At 43.5% G+C, this 22,803-nt stretch overlaps 1 protein-coding gene across 3 annotated transcripts in view; it reads right to left on the bottom strand.

Moving 5' to 3' along the window:
• Positions 1-3,125: 3,125 nt before the first annotated feature.
• Positions 3,126-22,803, bottom strand: part of AGAP1 (ArfGAP with GTPase domain, ankyrin repeat and PH domain 1) — a 497,479-nt gene continuing 477,801 nt past the window's right edge. For all 3 annotated transcript variants that reach the window (XM_044431796.1, XM_044431798.1, XM_044431797.1), the window contains 2 exons: positions 19,793-20,048; positions 3,126-14,088 (listed from right to left, as the gene is read on the bottom strand). In XM_044431796.1, the coding sequence (XP_044287731.1) occupies positions 13,885-14,088; positions 19,793-20,048 (460 nt within the window). In that variant the 3' untranslated portion in view covers positions 3,126-13,884. The remainder of the gene's footprint in view (positions 14,089-19,792; positions 20,049-22,803) is intronic.

Raw genomic sequence — 22,803 nt, 5'->3', positions numbered from 1 at the left:
GTTGGAGAGGGAGGAGTGATGCAGACCATTCCAAGAGGAGGCAAGTTCTCAAATTCAATTTTGTATTTCTGTATTATGAAAGTACCCACTGGTCAGATGTGATGGATGCTCAGGTGGGAATGGTGACTTAGGTAGCCCCCAGGTGGAGGTGGGATGTTAAGGCACTGGTTCATGCTGCCTGTCAGTGCTGTCTTCTGTCAGAGTCAAGCCATTTCCTGCCTTGGGATCAGGCACTATCCTGACAGTGTTGGCGGTGTGGTGTTCATATTGAGGACGAGTGGGGCAAGGACCTTTTTGTCTGGAGTGGTAGGGCTGGTACTATGGTGCTGGTACCATAGGGCCATGGCCACCTATGTGTTCTCAGCTGAAAGGGGCCGATGCTCATGTATTGAGGCATTGCTTTAGCCTTCTGGAGTATGCCTAATTTCTGGTCTGTGAAGGCATGAAAGAGGCCTTCTCCAGCAAACAGTGTGCTCTTGATCCAGGAACATGTCTCTTGAGGAAGGTTAGCCGCCCAAAGCCATGTATGTTGTTGAACTGAGACTGCACAGACTAAGGCTCTGGAATCACAGTTGACATGATGGTGCACTGTTGTGGTCTGTTGTTTTGAGAGCCGAATGCCCTCTGCAAAGGAAGACTCTGGCTAGCTCCTGTTGTTGATCTGGTAGAAAAGCCACCAGAGCCTCCATTTGCTGCCACAAGAAGAACTGGTACCTCATAGCTTCATAGTTCGAGAGATGCAAGCCCTGGACCCATTGACCCATTGCCGAATATATCCATCACGTCTAAGTGGCAGCCCTCTCCGTTGTTCAGTGTGGAGTGCTCTTGTGTGGTCATCCTTGGGTGGATTTGACAATGATGGACTTTGGGCGCGGATGGTGCAAAATGTAGGTAAAGTTTCTCCCCTGTACCCATTACATCCCTTCCAGTTGGTGGGAAGTGGGATGTGGTTGGTTAGGAAACTTCTAGAGCTCCTTCATCACTCTGGTTAGTGTCGGTATGAAAGGTAATGATACTGGAACTGAGTCCTCCATCTGGATCACGTCATAGATGAGATCGTCATTAGGCTCCGTAATTTGTTGAACCTGGATGCCTAATTATGTGGCCATCTGGAGGACATGCTCAGAGAAGTGAACAAGGCTTTCCCCTGGGGATCCCAGGCCTTGGGAGGAAATGGCATTATCTAGAGAGGTAGAGACGGGTTCTGTGGAATCTGCCAAGTTGGAAACAGAGGCATAGTCCATTGGATCTGATGAGTTGGACCCAATTAACAAAGACGGCAATATTTGGACACTCTCAGGCTGTTGTTGAATAGAGGTGCCTGGGTCAGGTTTGGGATGTCAGAGGGGTCTTGGTGTTGACCAGTGCTACATCAGTTTGTTTGGGGATGGTGGCCATGCATAGGCGGGGGGTCTGTGGCATGTTCCCATTCATATCTTGGCAAGTATTGCCCTGAGGATGAATATACTCCTCAGCGTGGGTTCCCCCGTACAATTGTGCTGTCAGTTCAAAGCTGTGCACAGAATGGTGGTGACATTGGCAACAGGTTGGACAAGGTTGGACCAAATGGATGGGGTGTGTGAGGCACTGGTTCGACGCTCATTCCATGGTGTGGGGTGTACACCGAATTAACGGGAGAGGTTGCAGCTGTGGGAGACCAAATAGGCAAATTGTGAATCGTTCCTTATGGTGGTGCTGCCTGGTCAGGTTGGATCCCAGTGTGGTCCAACTGAATCAGAGCAATTGCGGGGCAGGATGGAGAGGCTTGTTGGTAGTGTGGTGGGAGCAGACAAGGTGGTCAGAGCAGTTGGGCGGTTTGGTGAGCCTTCATGCTCGGAATGGCCAGAAGAGGAGCGTTGCTTAAGATTTTGTGCCTTTTTAGCCTGCCTATGGCCCTTGGACTCGAGGTGCTTTCTCTTCCCCTTAGGCATATCAGAGGTAGCCAACAATTTTGAGGCTGCCGGCTGCCGAGGACGGCTTTGACTTGCCCATAGCACCAGTTGAAGAGGGTTTTTTTGTGGCCTCTTTTGAAGTTGAGGGGCTTTCACCCTCGCTGCTAGTGCCATCCTTTGTGGTGCCTAGAGAACGCTCCCTTATCTCCATCCTGAGATGACCAGCCCTGTTTTTAAAGGCCTGCTTGGTGAAACCCTGGCAGTGTGGAAACTTGCCCACATGATGTTCCTCCTCCAAGCAGAGGAGGCATAATGAGTGGCCATTGCTTGAAGGAATCTTGACATTGCATTCGGCCCACTTATGAAACGCTGGCTTGAGAGTCATCAGAAGGAGAAAGGAAGACAAGATGTATTGATATGAGGAAGACAATAGTGTGTGTGTGTGTGTGGGGGGGCGGTTTAAATCTTTTTGTGAGAGATATAAGGGGGGTTTCAAAGAAGAAAGGGGGTAGTGAACTTGAGTGAAAAGATTGGAAAAAGGGCGACCTGAAGATCGAGAAGGCATAAGAAACACGAGAAAGGTTCTTGTGAGGAAAAGTCTGAGGTAATTGTATACCTAGAGATCCTGAGGCACCGCAAATGATGGTTGAAATTGAACCAAGAAAATGGTGGGAGCCTGCCTGTTTATGTAATAGGGAAGGGGGCAGGGCTCCTGTCAAATTTCTAGGCTTAGCTAGAGGAATCTTCCCAAATGTGGCCCTGTGCAGGAGCAGCACCCAAATATGTGAGGGACAGAGACCACAATGAAGGATGATTAGGTATGTCAGTATACAAGCTAATGACACAAACATGTTGATGAACATCTACCATGTGTATTTGCATGGGTGTGATGGTACCTTGAAAACAGACTTTGGGCTGTCATAGACATATGCAGAAAGCGGGCAGTTCATGGCTCATTGGTTGAAGACGTGCTCTGCATATTCCTTTCATATAGACACAGTATTATCACTTATGGAGAAGAGGAAGAAAATATCTGCAGTTACTTTTATGGCAAGAGGTGAAAGGAGAAAAACTGCAGGGGAACCAAGCATGTTTCCTTATCTTTATTAGAAAGAGACCTGTTCAATAGAACTGTCTCTCTCCTTGCATTACTTTACAACATTTTAAAAACTCAGGAATACTGTACAGCTGACACAAAAAATCCAGGGTAAGGAAAGTAAGAGGGAAACATAATATACATGGACATATTTAATCAAACAGGATCATATGAAACAATACACAAAGTGAAATGTATCAATATTTTTAATTACAGTACAAACAATATAAATAAGGTGTCATTGAGTCTTTGTAAAACAAATTTGTTGAATGAGGTAATAAAAAACTCAAAAAACTCTTTTTTAAAATTTTCACACTGCTGTGTCATTATCATTTGTACATTATATACAGAAACAAAAAGTAAGCCATTGGCTAGGTATTTTCCACCTCATTCCATGAAAATCCCCTGCTCCCTTACTCCTAGGTCACTAAGTATTACACAATGTTTTGTAAAATAAAATATAAATGCTCTGCAAAAATCGGATCAAATAACATCTGATGTGCTATCTCGCTACCACCACACACGTTTGGACAATTACCTCCTATTTTAATAAAACCCTGCAATCATGCTAGTAGATCACACGCTAGTCCTAATTTCAGTAATCACGTCGGTTGCATGATTGTGGGTCTGAAGCTACAGCTCAGTACTGAATCTGGAAAGAATGGAAGCACGTGCTTATCTTCCACAGGAGCCCACGAGGATTATGCCAAGCAGTCAAGTCTTGCATGGGTATGCATGAAACATAACTAAATAGGGAGCTTTGGCAGGAGATCTGAAAGATTTTTAAAACCACCTATTGATTTACTCATAATGTCTTATCCTGTTTCTTTTATAATACAGTTAGGAAAAAAACGAACATACTCTTCATGGGACCCAGATATATACTTCTCTGGCAGCGACAGGGAGCCTCTGCCAGTCTCATGGCCAAATGCAGAATCTGAGCTTTCGGGGGCTGCGTGCCAATGGCAGGTGGGGTGAAGCAGAAAGGACTGGGGCCAGAAGTACAAATATTACCTCCATATATTAGCTGACAGTACTTAATGCCAGCATTTAGGCCTTAGGAAAGCCACCTCAAGGGTAAGGGAAATGCTGCACAGAAGCTGGGAAAATGAGTTGTGTTTGCGGGAAGGAGTAGATGAGAGAGGTCACCAGGAAGGCCAGGACTGGCCTCTGGTCTGAGGGCCCCCATCCCTGGTCCTTTGGAGATCAAAGGTTTCAGCAAGTAGGTTGCATGGTCACCTCCAGAAGGGCAGGATAGAAACTGGACGCTTGGGACAGGTGGGAGTGATGGCAACTGACCTGCTCCCCCTCAACACCACACACTGGATGGCAGTATTTAGATGGCTCTGACCACCAAGAACATGAGAGGCAGGCCTCCACACAGTCCATCACGTCCTGGACAAGGTTTTAGCTAAAGACCAAGCAACCCATGTAATCCCAGACACAGAACAGATTGGGATCGCCTGCTTTGGAAAATAAAGCTGTAGGGTTTGGACTGTCATCCTTCAGGTGCTGGAGTAGTGTCACTGGCTTCTACGATTTGTCTTCACTAGTAGTACTGCAGAATAAAATGAGGTTCATTTTATATATGAACTGCTACTGTGAAATCCAACCAGATGCTTGCATTTTAGACAATACTGACCAGCTGTGCTTTGCAATATGTCTTGTCTGAGTATGAAGAGCTGGCAAACCTAGTCAACCTTGGTGGCTTTCGTGGCTTTCCTCCAGTTTCAACCAGATGGCAAAAAGGGAAATATGTAATTCAACAAGCAACACAAAAACCAATTATGGACTGCCCAAAACAGCCACTTTAGACTAATATGTATAGCCCCTCCAACATAATATATATATATATTTTTACAATAGAAGGAACAACACATAAAGGAAGAGGTAGCGGAAGTTTTAGGATAATAATTACCCAATCATCACTTTAAATTTGTAAACTCCCTGCTCAGCATGTGTTTCTCAGCAATCCCTATATACAAATGCTGTACAAGTGGCAGTAAAACCTGAAATGCCATTTATAAAAAAAAAACAAAAAACAAAAAACTGACTGCAGAAAAGCAGTTTGTCAGTTCCAGAGTCAAAATTAACCATCTAGCTAAATGTTGCAATGTTAAAATGAGAGTGTTATATTGAAAAAAAAAATCAACTCCTGCTCAATTCATTGCTCATCCTGTATTTTCAATTTTCTCCACCTTCCTGGACAAAAGCGCCATACGTTGACTTAAAATATATTAAATCACAGTGATCACAGGGCTGGCGAGTCGTATACACACATGGCATAACTTGAGCTGTGACATGTTCATTATCAGCATAGGATAATAATAGTAATAGTAGTAGTAGGAATAATAATAAGAAGAACAACAACAACAACAGCAACAACAACTTATTTTTAAAAAGAGGAAAGTCATGCATTCATATTTTAAAAAAATCCGTGATGCTCAAAGCATGTTGTCTAGGCCAAACTAAATGCAGTGCTGTAGACCTGAAGCATCTCCTGATGGCTCTTATTTGATTTTAATGCAGCCCTGTCAAGTGTCCCCAAATTTGGAGCAGCAGCAGCAGTGGGAAGAGGATATTTAACTCTTTCCCGATCAGTCATCTGACTACTAAAAAATCACCCTCCCCTTGTGCTTGACTCACTGCAAAAAGAAAGATACTGTGTTTACATAGCTTTTTCCCCTGCAGGGAGAAAAGCGTATGGGGAGATTTTTTTAATGGGGAAAGAGGGTTATGGGGAAATAGCTATATATTCTCTCCCCATGGGCTCAGTTACATTGGAGCCCCCTGCAGTAGCATTACATTAAAAACAAACACCATAAGGAAATGTTTGTCCTCCCTCGTGGGTAACATTTAATTTGGCCTTTTATCCTCCTGCTCTAAGCAGGAATTCCGTATATTCATCAGACACTCATATACAGTAAAGTCTTCAACTTTCTTACTTTATCCATGCAACACGCACATTTCTGTGGAACTATTTACATTCATTCATGTATACTTGTAAAGACCCACTTCATATCCTTTTGGATTTGTGCATATATGTTTATTACTGTATATCTGAATGCTTAGCTCTGCAGACCTGATTTCAGCTGCAGAGTTACATAAAGGTATTTGTGGTATCTAAAATTAGAGGTGATAAACTGCACCTATCTGTGCAAAAACAACCAAGAGTCTTGCAGTGCCTCAAAAGCTAAGTACTATATAGTGGCATAAGCTTTCATGGGCCAGAACCACTTCATCAGATGCACCCATCCGTGTGTTACCCTCCAATTATATTCCATGGCATATTCAAAATTTTGCAAGCTCCTTTCTCAAGCATGATTAAGGCCTACTGTTCTGTATATCCCTTGAGGTTAAAAAATGAACATGTATTTCTTCAGTTACATTTCTGTTTTTAGGTCTGGCCAGTTTTAAAGTTTTAGGGCTGCTTCAGACATTAATTTTCCCTACTTTGCATTTTAAAGATGTGAGTATGTCACACTTTCCTTGACATCCATATTTCATAATTTCTCCTAAAGTGTCCATTGAGAGTCTGACATACCATATATGGCTTATAAGATTCGCACGTGAGTGAGAAATCTCCGCATCTTTAGCCTTTGGGCATTCACACTGGGTTTTTCCTTCCCTAACACTTCGTAAGGACAAATAGGAAAGAATAAGGTTCAAATTAGTCTTACTATATGTATAACCAAAAAACCTGAATATATTTTGATCTACATAGATGTTACAACCTACTAGTTTTTTATAGAGACATCCTGTATATTTGTGAACAATTGGAAGTGGGAAGAAACATGTGAAAGAGGAGATACGTACTGGCTGGTGTATCAGAAACTCTGTAGCCATTATTGGAGAGATCCCCCACTTGTTCCATGCCGGACCCCCTCAGGCTGGTTTTCCACCCCCCACCCTGTCTCCACGAAATGTAGCAAACACTGCACAAACATGAGCACTCTTTCCTGGAGGACTTGCTTGCTCCCTGAACTGGCTGTGGAGTTACCCCTGTAGTTGCTGGTACTTCCCGGGTGGGGTAGCTCTACTGAACCTTTGCTCTACAATGTGGTCTCTGTGCTAAAGATCACCAGGTGAGGCAGCTGTGGGAACAACCTTGTGAGCACTTTTCTAACATGACTATACTGAACATATGTCTGTGAGAAGGGAATACTGGAACTGCACCATCTCTTTGCAGTGCAACAGAATGTTGGTATTATAAGCTAGTCTGGAACACAGGCCTGTTGAGGAAGGGGCTCTACAAATTAGTGATTTTCACAATGAACATAAATAAATCTCCTACCTTAAGCAAGTCTGCCTAGTAAAACAACGACAACAGGGAATATTCTTGTTATCAGAACTCATCCACAGTACTGTAACCTGATTCAAGAGAGCCAAGATACTCACAAGAGCAGCAAGTTACGGGGAGGGCACGACGTGCAAAAATATTTGGAGCAGGGCAAAAAACACCAGGTCAGCAGGGAAATTATACACCTTTCTGGGAAATTTCCTCCAGGACTCACAACTTGACTAGGCTGAAGAGTATAGGGAGTGCTAAAACATATCCGAACTGGCAAAAATACCTGTATTTTAGGTTAAGAATTGTTTTTCTCAAGTGGAAGCACCTCAGCAGCTCTTCTATAGTTTAATACAAAGTAAATAGCTAACATTCACAACACAGACTCACCATTTATTCAAACAGCTTCACCTGAAAGAATTATCTGAAAGAGTAAGAGCACAATCCTATTGTCCTTGTGAGAGATTGCTTTTAACCCTCCAAACTAGGAGACTTATACGCATTCATTACAAGTGGCAAGGTGCAGCAGCTGCAACTTTGGTCATCACTGGGTCTCATGCCCTGCATTTTATTTGGGGGGCACTTTTGGTTGTCTGGATGTAGGCCCAGTGATGGAGAGCAAGGGAGGCAAGGATACCAACTGGAATTGGGGCGAATCCATGACCCGAGCCTCCTTTCCTCCCTTCCCTCTGGCAGTTTCCACCCTTTCCCCTCTGAGGCTCAGTTGTGACCTGGGTGGAGGGGAGCCAATGCAGTTCTTTCTGGGTTGCTTCTGAGGTGGCAGGGTGAGGACTCAGCCTTCAAAGTCAAGCCCTGTCTTTGGACACTGAAAAATTCTGCGGTTTCCTCAAAGATGTCAGAAAGCCATAGGATTGTGCACTAAGCTTAGTAATTTAAAAAGTTATTATTTCACATAATTGTATGTATTATTTCACACAATAGATATTATAATTGTATAAATTACAGAATCTAAAATATACTAGAAATATTGGACTACAGAAGCAAAAAGGAAAATTGTCTCTCCTTATCCTATTTCTGTTGAAAAAAAGAAATGGTGGGGCATTAAAGATCTTTAAAAATAAAATTTGGCAAATGGAATTGTAATAATTTTCTTTCACAAAAATATGACCAAATGTTTGGTCCTTTACATGTGCATTCTCAAGCAGTTACAGCTAAAGCAAATAAACATGGATCTACAAGACAGTAGTTATAAATTCTACTAACAAAATCTGTGCTTGACATTTATTATATCCATATTTCATTTTCCTAGTCATTTTAAAATATGCAAAAGCAAGCTTGCCAGAAAAATGGAGGTCAGTATAGGCCTCACAACCCATGCTACATTATGCTATTCAGTATCCTTTTATAGTGAACATATATAAGGTATGGAGCAGAGACCATAGAATTAGATGCGTGGACATGGCTAAACTCATGAGAGATGCTATGAGCTGACACAGAATTCTGTTTAACTGGAACGTACACTTAAGATTGGACTCCTGAATGTTAACAGACATCATGTAATTCAGTTTGGACCAAAGACATCCTTTGATTTTCTAGCCACCTCTGAAGGTGCACATGTGAATTCATGCTATCATTACATATAGGGCTGCCATGGGACCACATTTCCTCCCGGCCACCTTGACAAGGTGGGGAGGGATTTAGGTTCCAGGCTACCGACGAAAGAGGAGAAAGAAAGACTGTTTGCTTGCATCACGGGCAGGCAGAGGAACAAGTGTGCTTGCCTGAGCAGCTCTAGCCTGTGCACAGGACATTCGAGTTGGCCGTAGTGCCTGGCCGTAGTTCCTGGTTGCACCAACTGTTCTAGCCAGGAAAGCAGCCCGATGACTGTGTGGCTCCCATGGAGCCATTCTGGATGCCGGCTGGGACGCTGCGCACGTCCCACGAGAGGGATGGTGAGTGCGGTGCAGCTGCTGGGCGTGGCATGGGGCAGGGAGGCAGCGCAGAGGAAGTGCACCGCCATTGCCACTGCCCGTCTGGGGATGTGACGCTGCCAGCAGGGCCACTCAGCTCTTCCTCCAGAGGGCGAGTCCCCACTGCCAGCCTGGTAACTATTCATTGGCCCGCCTGGGATCAGCCACAGCTGTATAGTACTATGCTCCTTGTTAGAGGAGACAGGTCAAACTTGCTGTGTATAGTACACGTGCACAAGACAGAGAGAGAAACAAAAGTCAGTTTTGGTCTTGTACGTTCATACATGCATTTATGAAAGGAAAGGAGATGGGAGATTTTAGAGTTTTTTCCTATGGAGCCACTCATAGTCCTTGACAGTAGTTTCAGCTTTAATCAAATGGGTAAATATTTTTGATGCTCAGTTTCAATCCGAAAAATAGGTTTTTTGAATGTTCAATGCCATCACCATGCAAAGTATGCATACAATTTTACAAGCTGCTTGTTGCTTTATTGAGTTTTGGACTCTGCTTGTAGGTTAGTTCATCTCTTCTGACAGTTGCATAGGTGTGTGGTCAGACAGCATGAGGCACTGTATGCCTATCCAAAGGCATATACTATAGCTGAATGAAATTTTCTGTATGGCTACCACTGGCAAGCCCAACCTGGTACCACAATGTTTTATTTCAACAGCTGGCAACCTGATTTCCACAGTGCAACATCAACTGGTGATTAGAAAGGCCAATTGCTCTGCATTTAATGGTTAAAAGTGGAAGGTAAGAATCTAATTTAAGTGAAGGACGTTAACAATATTCACAACAGACTCATTTTTGAGCAAGGAGAATGATTTAGCTCTCCAGATGATCCCTACTGCGATTTCTTATCGACAATATTTTAATTGCATCTTAATTTGCACATATACTCCTAGGATTCAGTCATTTTGGTGAATAGGCTGTGTTTTACAAAGGAAGGAAGGGTAGCTAAGAAACAAAGGCACAGAGGTAGGTGAATTAAGAAAGAGATATATAGTTAGACAATTACTGCTTTCTTTTAAAATGTATTTTTCTTCTTATGCTCTCAAGAGGCATTTCAGTACAGATCCATTCCTAGAAGTACTTTTTGTCAATGAATTCTCATTTCTAATTGCAATCAAATTCCTGCTGGACAGCTGACAAATTTATGAACCATGAAAACTATTGGAAATATTTGGTAAACATCGATTACTGCTCTCCTATGTGTAAATTCAGGAAGGAATCCGGAATAATATGCAGGACTATATTTGATTCAAAGTATGACCAGCTAGTCTATGCAACAAACATACTTGCCATACTGTGCAATCATTAGCAAAGACTGGAGGTTCACACAGGCCTGAGATTGCTACTGCTATATGATTCACATCAAAGTTCCAAAAACCCTTCCTGCACAATAGTTTTAAAACTACTTTCAGCAAACCATATATGTAAATGCTGTGCAAATGTCTAACGTTCAGCAATATTAGGATATACACACACATGCACACACGTGCACCCACACACACCAGTATGTATTTAATATGAGTGTTAACACCCTCATGTGCACACTCCTAATGGAAGGGAGGAAGCAAAAAGTGATTACATATAGCATTAAAATATATATGAAAATAAAATTATTATGTGTATGAAAAGATCCCTGGGTTTCTACCATCACACTGATTCAGACAACCTAAAGATGAACTTCCTTTTCCTAATGTTTTTAATGCTACAAAATGGATAGGCATATGATGCTTCCCTGCAGAAATCCCTTAAAATATCTGCATTCAGAATGTTAAATTACCCCACAATCTATTAAAGCATTGACACTGTCAGTAGGTCAAGGAGAACAGCTAGTCCAAACACAATTATGCCAATGCTCTAGCTACAGTGAAAGGCTAACACCCTGGGCTTGTAAAATCTACCACATTTTCAATGATACACACTCACTTCCAAAAGATACTACCCTCTTGCAAATCTTCCTTGCAAGGAACAAAGCTTTGCAAATGAAATATGTAAACGTGGTGGAATGTAGCTAGGTGATATGTTGACATTCCGTTCAGAACATGGCTTTGTTGCCCTTACAAAAGCATTTACTGTTGCATGCTACAAGAGCTCAAGGTGATCATTACAAGGTTGCCATTATTTTAGACATAGTTACTTGTGGGGGGGGGGGGTGATATTGGAAGACAAGCACGGTAGCTGAAATGGGTAGCGCTGAGAAAGCGTTTCTGCTTTGGACCTACATTTCAAAGGTGTTAGATAGCCACAACAAGAAAGATGCATTCAATCTACTGAAACTCGGGACAAGGTGATATGAGCTGCATCCACCACGTGAGGTTGCAGCTACTTCACAAAGGTCATGCTTGAAAGCACCCCAAATGAAGTCAAGACACAGTAATTACTTTCTGTACCCTTAAAATGCCTTTCCTGAAGCCTTGCTTTACTAACTTGCCAGGATAAAGGAAAGCAAATTGCCCCTTGCCCAGTAAAGGAGTCCTTCACATCAACTCCCCATAAATAGTGGATGTTCTGCTGCCCCAGGCTCTGATGAATGTGTAAACTTGGCTGTTCATGGATGAAATGAAGACATGGGCCAACAGCTAGTGTCAAATAAGAAGTGCTAATGAGGAAGCTATTCTTAAAGTACTATTTGCTTGAATATGTACAAATGTACATGCATGTCATGAAATTGCAATGAAAGGGAAAGAGGTCTGTTTTGCTCACAGCCAAATAAAAGGGAGTAAGTTGACCAGTTAAACATTCCTGTCTGTGGCACTGAGGCTTCTCTGATTTTGGGTGGAATGGCACATTTTATCCCTTCCCTTCAAAACAAAGAACATTTCTAGGTTGTATTTTCTACAATTAGTTTTACTTAAAGGGAAACATAACAGCCTCAAGCAATGGGACTGTTAAAAGCAGGGAAATGTATAGTCTCTTATTGGAGACTGTATATTCATCTGATTTAAAAGAAGCCTGTACTCTATTTCTGCTCAATTGTAAGAAATGTTAATCCTCTACAACATGCTCTTTTTCCTCGTCGTGCCTTTCAGTTCAGAGTCATAGTGCTAACAGAACTGAAATAGTAATTGTCATCTAGAATTAAGTACAGGTCCCCTCACAGAAGTCATCCCATGCCATGAGATCCACATTGGAAAACAAGAAGCCATGCTCATTTTAAAGAGGAACGGCAGGCCATGTTTTGGGTATGTATGGAATAGTCCGATACTGGAACACCCTGCACAGGGTTCCCAGTCATTCTCCACAACAACAGCATGAAACATAAAATGAAGAGCTGTTTGTGCTTCTGGAAGACAACGACCTGTCCTTCCAAACCATATTTCTCTGCACATTTCCTGTAAACATGTGCTAAAACCTTCATCAGATATGCTCTTCATCAAAGGAATAAAAACCTATTTTTGCTAGGAATGTTTTCATGATCTATCACTATAATATGTGATCCCTTAGATCCTAACTACATGCACGTTATTTTGCATCAATTACAGTTTATAAATTAAAGAATGTATTTGCTTTGTGAAAAAATCAATGCATATGCATAAATGTTTAAAAATTCTAATAGATTTTTATATACATATAACCTAAGGACACAACACAAAATCTATATAACTTAGGTAATGCACCACAAGAATGACCAAAATTCAACACAGTTACCTTGGCCAAAGTGACAGTGTATTTTTCATGACTGAAAAATAGCCTTTTATGTAGTTATTTTCATAAATGTACTTCAAATATCATTTCCTTAGCAGTATTCATTATTCCTTTTTGCATTTCATAGCTTTTCTTATTTATTTTTTCCATTCTGTTTTTACACCAAGGAGGCTGCAGTCAAATAACACTCAGCAACTGATTTCCTCTCTTTCGACTGAAAAATTAAACAGATACTAAATTATGACAGTGAATTTAGAAAGGAGGGCTCCAAGGGCTTGAAAGAACATGTCTGAGATAATATGATGCTTCTAAGAATATTGCAATCACATCCAAGCAATCACCGAAGCGTGCCATGTAACTACCTCCTCAGCTAATATGCTTTTTTCTCCGTGATGACTAATCATGTTCTATTAAACAGCAGTAATGCTGGAAGAACTCAACTATACAAGTGTAATGAAGCCAGTATTCTCCCTGGACAGATTAGCTACAACTGATTTGACACATACCATCATAGGAGCTTCAAACCTGACAAACTCTGTGCTTGCCTCTGATTTATGCCGTCAAGCTCTTCGGAAAAGAGAATGAAATCCAAATGTTCAGTTTGGTGGAGGTGAAATGTACTAATGTGCTTAACTGTCAGTTAAGGAAAGTTACAATTCCTTCTCCTCTTCCCTCTGCTGTCTCCCTCCAGTAACTCTCATGCGGTACTTGTAAGAGCCCTGCCTAGAGACGCCCAATCAAATGGTCCCATGTCATGTGTTACCATTAGTAAATCCATGACCTCTCTTTGTCTTCCCTCCCTTTTACAGTTTCATCATTCAAGATCTTTTGATTAAAACAAATGGTTCCTGCAGTCCTCTTTTCTCTTTTTTGTCTCTTTACAATATCCAGGCAATTTTTCTCCTGGAGAAAGTGAAGACTGAAGAGAAAAGGAGATGGAATATTTTATAGACTCTGCTGTCAAAGTTATGCGTAATATGAGGTGTTCATGTTAGTAATGCCAGAAAACAAGAACCCAATTGTTCAGATGATGGTGGGCATCCTCGCACTGCTGTTGTTCTTGTTAGTGTTCTTCCTGGACAAATTAGGTGTAGCCATGAGAACAAAGCGCTCGTCTGGACAACCATACTGCAGGAGGATGTCAATGCATTCTTGGCTTGCTGCTTGTCTGGCATAGGCCAACGCGCTATTTCCATGGGCATCACGGGCCATAAAATCAACACCATACTGTGGAAAGAAGACACAGCAATCAAAGCTCTGTGGTTACTTTGAAACAATAGTGGACAGAGCAGCCTAACAGAAAGAGACCTCTGATTAAGATGAGGAACATTACTCTGGGATTTTAAACCTGAGCAGCATTTGTTATGCACTGCACGACAAAAGCCTAGGCCAGCACTCCTGCTTGCTCTCCTGAGTACCCTTCCAACCCTGTGAACGCAGGTGCTCCAAGGGGGCAGCAAACTTCAACGTTATGATACACATCCGTTTTTTGCTGCTAGCAGCTACAAGGGGTTTGCACCAGCTTGCGCTTGTCAAGACTGAAAAAGAGAAATGCAGGTTGCTTACTTGTAACTTGTTTTTTGAGTGGTCATTTGTGCATTCACACACACATGGGTGCTGCACCCACGCAGTGCCTGTTGCTGGGAAGATTTTACAGCTTAATGGTTTTGGCAGGAACTCCGTGCCCCACCTTGGTATAAATGGGCAGAGTACTTGCCCCTTCACCAGCCAGCTGAAGACTACCTGTTTGCTTCCAGCTGAGACTAGCAAGGTAGAAAGCCATGGTACCATGAGGGAAAAACTGATATGTACCCAGTCACCAACACCGAAGTGGGGCTGGTGGGCGGGTTGTGTGAATGCACGGATGACCACTTGAAGAATGACAGTTACAGGTAAGCAACCTGCCTTTCTTCATCGTGGTCTCTGTGCATCACACACATATGGGTGACTAACAGGCTTACCCCACCTGGAGGTGGGACGGTGTCGTCACTGAAGAACTGCTGACAAGATGGCACAGCCAAAGGAGCAGTCCTGCCTGGCCCTGATGTCTGAGCAGTAGTGTCTCGTGAAGCTGCATGGAGTCGACCATGTGGCCGCTTTGCAGATGTCGTGAACTGGAATGCCTGCACAGAGAGCAGAAGAGGCGGCAGCAGCCCTCATACAGTGTCCTTTTGAAGCAACCGGAAAATCCAATTTGGCCAGACAGTAAGAAAGTTCAATCGTTTCCATGAGCCATTCTGACGGTCTTTGAGTCCCTATTGGTGCTCCTTTATCATTTTCTAAGTATTTGACAAAGAGGCATTTGGTCTTCCTGAATGACTCTGTGCGTGATCAATAAAAAGCCAGGGACCTGTGTACATTGAGATTATGTAGGGAACGCTCAATTGGTGTCGATGGCACAGGAAAATATGTTGGCAGAACAATGTCTTGATTAAGATTAAAGGGTGCTCCTACCTTAGGAAGAAAGGTAGGGTCCATGTAGAGGACTACTTTCTCTTTCTGAAAATTGAGGTATGGAGGGTCAACACACAGAGCACACAGTTCACTGGCCCTCCTCGCCGATGTGATGGTGACCAGGAAAGCAGTTTTCCAAGAGAGTAGCCGAAGGGCGCCGGTAGCCATGGGTTCAAATGGAGGTTTAGTCAGAGCCTGTAGGACGATGGAGAGGTTCCACGTTGGGATGACTGATCGGATTGGAGGTTGAAGGTTTTGTATTCCTCATAAAAAGTGATGTATGAGCTGGTGGGAGAATTCGGACAAACCTCCAATGCATCCTCGGTGATGTGAGATGGCTGTAATATATACCTTAATGGAGGAAGGCTTGAGACCCCCACGGTGTAACAAGAGTAGGAATTGTAAGATGTTCTCAATAGTGGCAGATTGAGGCAGGAATTGGTTAGCAGCAGCAAAGGAGGTAAAACATCCCCATTTGGCATTGCAGAACATTGTGTATTTGGCTGCAATGCAAATGTAGAATAAACTGAATGTCTGGATGAAGATTTGTTGCATTCATGGATATTGTTGGTACCAATGTCGGTCCCAAGTGCAGCGCTGGTACTGGACAGAGTGTTGATATTGAAGAGATGGTTGGTAATGAAGTAGGCGACTTTGGAGGCATTCCTATCCGTCCTGAGGATGATGCCAGTACTGAAGAGAATGAATGTGCAGCTATCCTATGTGCAGAGGATGATGCTGGTATCGAAGATGTTGATTGCATCGGATGCATAGCCTTGCATCCGAAGGCTATCGGATGAGCCAAGCCGTGAACTTCAGAGAGCATAGATCCACGTGACGTATAGTGCATTGTTCTTGGGTTAGGAGGTGTGGGATCTGAGGTAGATGAATGTAAACTTTCTTGGACAACTGAAGTAGAGTGGGGAACCAGGACTGTTGAGGCCGCCACGGGGTGACTAGAATATCGTAAGCATTGTTGTGATAAATCTTTGCCAATGTCTGTGTTATTAGTGGGATTGGGGGGATCTCGTAGAAAAACTCATCCTCCCATGAGATCATGAGTGCATCCCCGATTCAATTCAGGCCGATGCCTGCTCTGGAGCAGTAGGTTTTGCGAACCAAGTTCCTGTGGGTGGTGAAGAGGTCTACAGTCGGCATTTCCCACAGTTCAAAAAGATCTTGGCAGACCTGACAGTCTAGCTCCCACTTGTGGGTCATGGACATGTGTCTGCTGAGGGAATCGGCTTCTTCATTCTTGGTGCTGGCAAGAGGAACAGCTTGATGGGTGATCTTGTGAGTGATGCACCAGTTCCAGATGCGAAGAGCAAGGTGTCCCAACGGGACCAATCTTGTTCCTCCCTGTTTGTTGATATAAAACAGTCACCGCGTTGTCTGATGCAATTTGGACAGAGTGACCTTGTAGAATGGTTAGAAAAGAACGTAATGCCTTGAATACTGCCAGCACTTTTGGGTAGTTGATATGTCTGGTAGTCTTGTGGCCATGCCAAGTTCCTTGCGCTTGTCATTGTCCGCGCAACTCTGGGGCTGTTGGTAGCAAGGCGCTTCGCTGTGGTGGGGATGAGGCTGCTCTTGGTTCAAAGGCTGACGTCCGGAGGGGTATCCCTGGTGGTAGGATTGGAAGGGCCGGTACTGGGCAGGCTTATTCCAAGGCCACTTACGTTTAGATTGAGTAGCAGTCCATCCCATTCTGCGAGCAGTGAGACGAGCTTTATGGATGTTTTCCAATTTGTCATCAGTCTTAGAATGGAAAAGACCCATGCCATCAAAAGGCATATTCTCAACACGCTGCTTGGTCTCTTGTGGGAGGTTTCCGGCCCACAACCAGGCATGCCACCTGAGGGCGACCTCACTGATGAGCGCCCTCGAGCCACAATCAACATGATGCCTCGCCATAGTCAGTTGCTGCTTAAGGAGCTGCATTGCCTCCCCGATGAAGATGTGGGCCAGTTCTCTCTGTTGGTCCAAGAGGAATTCAGCGAGGGACTCGATCTTCTGTCACAAAAAGTATTGGTAGTGAGTCATTGTGGCTTCACAGTTGGAGATGTGAAGACCGAGTCCCATAACAGTGTAGATCCAGTGGGACATCATGTCAGTCTTCTTCCCCTCACAGTCAGTTGGTGTGGCGTGCTCTCTGGACTGATGACTTTGGCTGGACTCAATCACAATGGAGTTTGGTTGTGGATGCTTTAGTAAGAAGGCAATGTCCTGTTCCCTGACTTTGTACATTGACTCAAGGTGCCGGAAGGTTGGGTGAGGATGGTTCGGGAGTTGCCAAGATTCCATCATCGCCTGTCGGAGTGTTGCTATAAAAGGCAGAGCTACTGGGACTGTGTCCTCCTTCCAGACAACATTGTATATATTGTCTTGGTTGGGATCGATGTGCTGTTGTATGTCTATTTTGAGGGAGGAAAGAATGTGAACCAGCAGTTTGGAAAAATGGCCTTGGCTAACACCGGGCGATCCCAAGCCCCGAGTTGAGATAATAACATCAGGAGATGTCAAAGCCTGTTGAGACTCCTCCAAATCTGAATCCGATTGATATGGAGGACTTGAGGAGGAAAAGCCGTCAAGAGACAGGTGTGGATGAGAGATAGCCACAGCAGACTTGGATGGAGTATCCCCAGATGTTGATGGAGGTGGAATGATGGCGACGTGTTGGTGGTAGTGGGTAGGGATAGTTCTATGGATGATAGAAATTCCATGGATAAGCACGATCCAGCTGGTTGGGATCAAAATCTCCATAAGGTAGCAGCATCCAATACCTGGCGGGCTGGCAGCTCGGAGCTTGCAGTGGGAGGAACGAGGATGGACCCTGTGAGGTCGTTGGAGATGCCTCTGGTGATGACTGGCCACCTGGACTGGGAGTCAGTGATTTCGTGGTCTGCTGATCAGGATCTGATGGAGGAGGCGATTCACGGATCTCCCCATCTGAAATGGAAGCTCGTGCCACTGTTTCTGGGAGCTCCAGGCTGGAATGGGGAGAGAGCAGGATGCGCGGAAGTGACGATGGTGGTGTCACCTGCATAACAGATTGGCAGCCAGACAGTTTGGTCAGGACCGAGGTGCTGAGATGGGCGGCAGATTGGAAGTGTCCGGACGTGGCACCTGAGGGTGCTTCTTATGGCGGCGCTCAGTCTTTTCCTTTTTAGGGCACTTTGGTTTTGTGGCCCCTTCAGATCTAGTATGCTTCCTCTTCTCCTTATGCTTTTTAGGAGAAGGAGGCTGAGTGGAGTTCTTGCCATCAGTACCAGTGCCATCCCCTTGAGGTTGGCGAGAGGGGGCACTCTTAGCAGAAGCGGGAGTAGCAGACGAGGCAGCTGCCGTGACCTCCTTCATTGCAACAAGAGCCTGGTCCCATAGGATTTTCTTCAATCTATTATCCTGATTCTTTCTAGCCTGCCTTGTGAAGGACTGGCAATGGCTACACTTACTCATTCTATGGCCCTCTCTGAGGTAGAGGAAGCAGAGAGAGTGCGGATCAGTTGGGGACATTTTTGCTCCGCACTGGCTATACATACGGAAAGCCGCCCGCTGCGCCATCGAGAAGAACGGAGAGAAAAGGGAGTTATAGTCAATGAAGTAAGGATACGATAGGAGGCGTTTTTTTGTTTGTTTGTTTTGCGGGGGGAGAGAGAAGTGGGGGGAAAGGGGACAAGTAGTGTGGAGTTTGGGAAGGTAGCGAACAAGTTAGCAAAGTGAAAGGGAAGATATTGGAAAGTCAATGTAGAAGTAAAAAGGCAATCGAAGTGAAAGTATTATCAAGGTAAAAGGCAATGAGATAAGCAAAAGAGCCTGAGGCACAGTGAAAGGTGGTTGCAAGCAGACTGGCAAAGGGGCGGGTACTCCAGGGGAGGGGTGCGTGGAGTTCCCTCCAAAACCATTAAAGCTGTAAAATCCTCCCTGCAACAGGCACTGCACAGGCACAACACCCATATGTGTGTGGCGCACAGAGACCACAACGAAGAAACAGATGTTTGAGGTTTGTGTCCGGCCGGACTTGCACATTAAACAGAGGCATAATCAGTCAGAGGAACCCAGACATCCTCTATTAAAAGGAACTCACACAATGCAGTACAACAGCCAAACCACACCCACACTTAACCAGAGGTAGGAAACCCCTTTTCAGAATGGGTAAATAGGGCTAAATTTGCTAATGGTTTGGGGGCTACATGGGGAGGGCCCAAGATGGGCAAAAGGGCAAAGTGGTCGGCTGTCATTGTCAACAGTGTGGCTGTTTCCCTGCCATGTAAGCCCCAGTGCAACAGCTCACATGCATGCAAAGCACAGCTCAGTTCTGGGCAGGGTAGTTCAAGCCTAAATAACTTTAAATACTTTCTTATCTCTAGTCACTGGAGATAGCAGAAGAAACTTGCTGGCCAGTGAAGGCTAGCTAGCCTCGATTCAGACATTCCATCACACAAACCTACAGTTCCAAATTAATGCAGCAAGTACTTACCCAGATCAGGAGCTGCACCAACACTACATTTCCTTTCCTACAAGCTAAATGTAAGGCTGAACGTCCATCCCCATCTCCACAGGTTTCATTCACTTCTTCTCGTGTCCCATGTGCAAGAAGCAGGATGACAGTTCGCAAATCTTCCTCCGCAGTTGCTCTTAGCAGGTGCTGGCCTAAGGAGAGCTCTAAGCATTGCAGTGAGGCAAGGAAGAGCTTCTGTTCGTATTTTGCTCGGATCCAGTGCTCCTTTTCTTCCCTAGGGAAACAAACACACATACGATTCAATATCAGGCTGTCCATCCCCTGTAGATCTATTCCGGTATTGACCTTTGTAATATGTGTGTTACAGGGAGCTGTGCAACTGATGGGACGGGTTAGTAATCGAAGAAACGAACAAATAAATAAATAAAGTGTGTAGCAATTAGAACAATTTGACACTTGGGTTGGAATAAGGAGGACATTTCAAAGATTAGCATTAAAAACACTTTGAATAATCTGGTGGTTAGGACTGGATATGCCACTTTCCATTTCTATTTGCATACAGATGAAAGGAGAACAGAGTTGTATGTTAAAGAAATGTGCTGTTAGCTCCACTCTTCTTAATATTGGAACACAAGTAGAAAAGATGCTATGGTAACTGCGCATTTAAGATGCAGATACACTATAATGCTAATATATGCCATGCATTTTAGCAGAAATCAGCAAAAACTGTCATCTCTGCAAACAAGCAGCAAGAGCAGATTTAGCAGATGCATTTCCTATGTTATACAAATACTCCCATAAATCACTGTTTATCACTGCCTCCCAATATTTTGGACTACAGTTCCCATAAGCCCCAGCCAGCATGGCCAATAACTATTGGAAATGTAGACCAATCAATCTGGAGGGCACGAGGTTGCCTAGTTCTATCCAAGAATAAGAAAATGAAACATGACAAGATTGAACTGCAGGCTACATCAAACCTTATCCAGGGATACAAATTTGTTACTGAGAAGCTCAGCCATCACTGTTTTATGAGTAGTATCCTGAAGCACCTATGTTTGTCTGAACCAGACACCCAGGGCAGCTAGGAGCAGACGTTCCAGGTGGTTACTAGCACCTGATGTTCTTAAGGTTCATGATCTAGTGTCCCCTACTGTAAATGAATCAATAGAAGATGCTTTCAGGCAAATTTGCAGAACTCTGAAGTTCTGCCTGTACTCAGTAATCTTGGAGTCCAGCCTTCAGTATGATTACATGATCCAACACACGAAGACTCCTTGTTGGGCGGACCTGTGATTCTCTTGAAGTCCACTTTATATGATCTGCTCCTGGATGTGAACAGAGGCATGTGTTACAGAAACATGTGCTTGAAAATAACACAGGAGCCCCTCAATGTGGGAAAAGAATGTATTTTGCTGGGTTGAAAATGGTAATTCGGTAGCCAGTTACTAATGACTGTACTTCAGGTAAAACAAACACTTGCAGAATCTTCACATCCTATAGTGTATACCATGATCTTCCCTGCACTCATGTCAGTGTATGTAAAAAGAGAACTTCACATGTAAAGCTACTCTGTGTGGGTTACAGAAAGCAATGAAGGCTGTTGATCTAACTCCCAAAGTCTTGAAACTTTTATGTGTGTGTGTGTGTGTGTGTGTGTGTGTAAAATTCAGTTTATTATGCTTTAAAACAACAGCAGGATTCATTTACTGATTTCATTGACTCACCCTCCTTACATTTTTTTAAAAAGTTTTTTTCTAAAGAGAAGTTTTTATAGTGACTATTTGTTCCATTATAAATGATACAAGACAATGCTAGTATCAATTTTGATATGTCTAGTCAATTTTCATGCATTCTGTTTGGAAACTGAAATGATCATAGGATGACATACTTAATGAACTTAATGAGGCTACTTAGACTTTCTAAGTTCTTCATAGGTTCCTATGTGCACCATAAAGGTCCAAATTATACAAAAGTAACCCGTGCAGAATCTTTTACTGGGGTTAACACTTACAGTGCATCTCCGTTCCAAGAGCACTGCCCCACAGTTAAAGGCTGATCCCTTTATGAAGTAATCTCAGTAAGATCCTAAGTAATCTGACTTCTGAAGATAGCCGCACTCATTGTGGTAATCTCTTTAAACAGAGAGCCACTTCAGTATGAGCAAAGAATTGTGGCCATGCTTCTTCAAGTACAAAAATAAAGGCTCTTTTGAGTTTTTGCTGCAATGCTTACCTTATTCCGAGTAATGCCGGGTCAGGTTAGCTTTAATCTGTTTTCAAATGCTTATGTAAACAGTTTCTTTACAAAGTAAACCTGGATTAGTTTTGCATCACTTCCTGGCAGGCAGAAAATGACCTTACCACAACCTCTCTGCATACTTTCGGGCAAACCTATCCACAACATGCACTTCCCAACAATAACAGACTCCATACCACAGTATGTAAACAGCCTTTCTCCTCTGTATATTAAAAAATAACTTTTAAATACCTTATTTAGCTTTTTTAGGCTTTATAGTGCATCAATACAAGATGGGGAATACTTGACTCAACAGTATTGAAAAAGAAAAAGATCTTGGAGTTGTTTCTAGGCAAGAAGCTAAATATGAGTCAGCAATGTGATGCAGCCGCAAAAAAGGCAAACACTGTTTTTTGCATGCATAAATAGAGATATCGCTTCCAGAAAAAGAAAAATACTCATTCCCCTCTACTCTGTACTAGTCAGACCCCACCTGGAATACAGGGTTCAGTTTTAGGAACCAAGGTTTTAAAAGGATGCTGAAAGGCTGCAGAGAGTTCAGAGGGGAGCAGCAAAGATGATACAGGGCCTAGAAAATAAGTATTATGATGAGAGGCTAAAAGAACTGGGCCCTTGAGAAAAGAAGATTACAAAGTGATATGATGGCCTTCTATAGGTACTTAAAAGGCTGTCACAAAGAAGAAGGAAAAGACCTCCTCTCACTCATCCCAGATTGTAGGACATGGTTCCTCAAACTACGGCCCACAGGCTGGATACAGCCTGCCATGGCC

This window comes from Varanus komodoensis, unplaced genomic scaffold (genome assembly GCF_004798865.1).
Source record: "Varanus komodoensis strain SLA01 unplaced genomic scaffold, ASM479886v1 scaffold23, whole genome shotgun sequence".
NCBI lineage: Eukaryota > Metazoa > Chordata > Lepidosauria > Squamata > Varanidae > Varanus > Varanus komodoensis.
The sequence above is the reverse complement of the archived record's forward strand: the minus strand, read 5'-3'. Positions and strand labels throughout refer to the sequence as shown.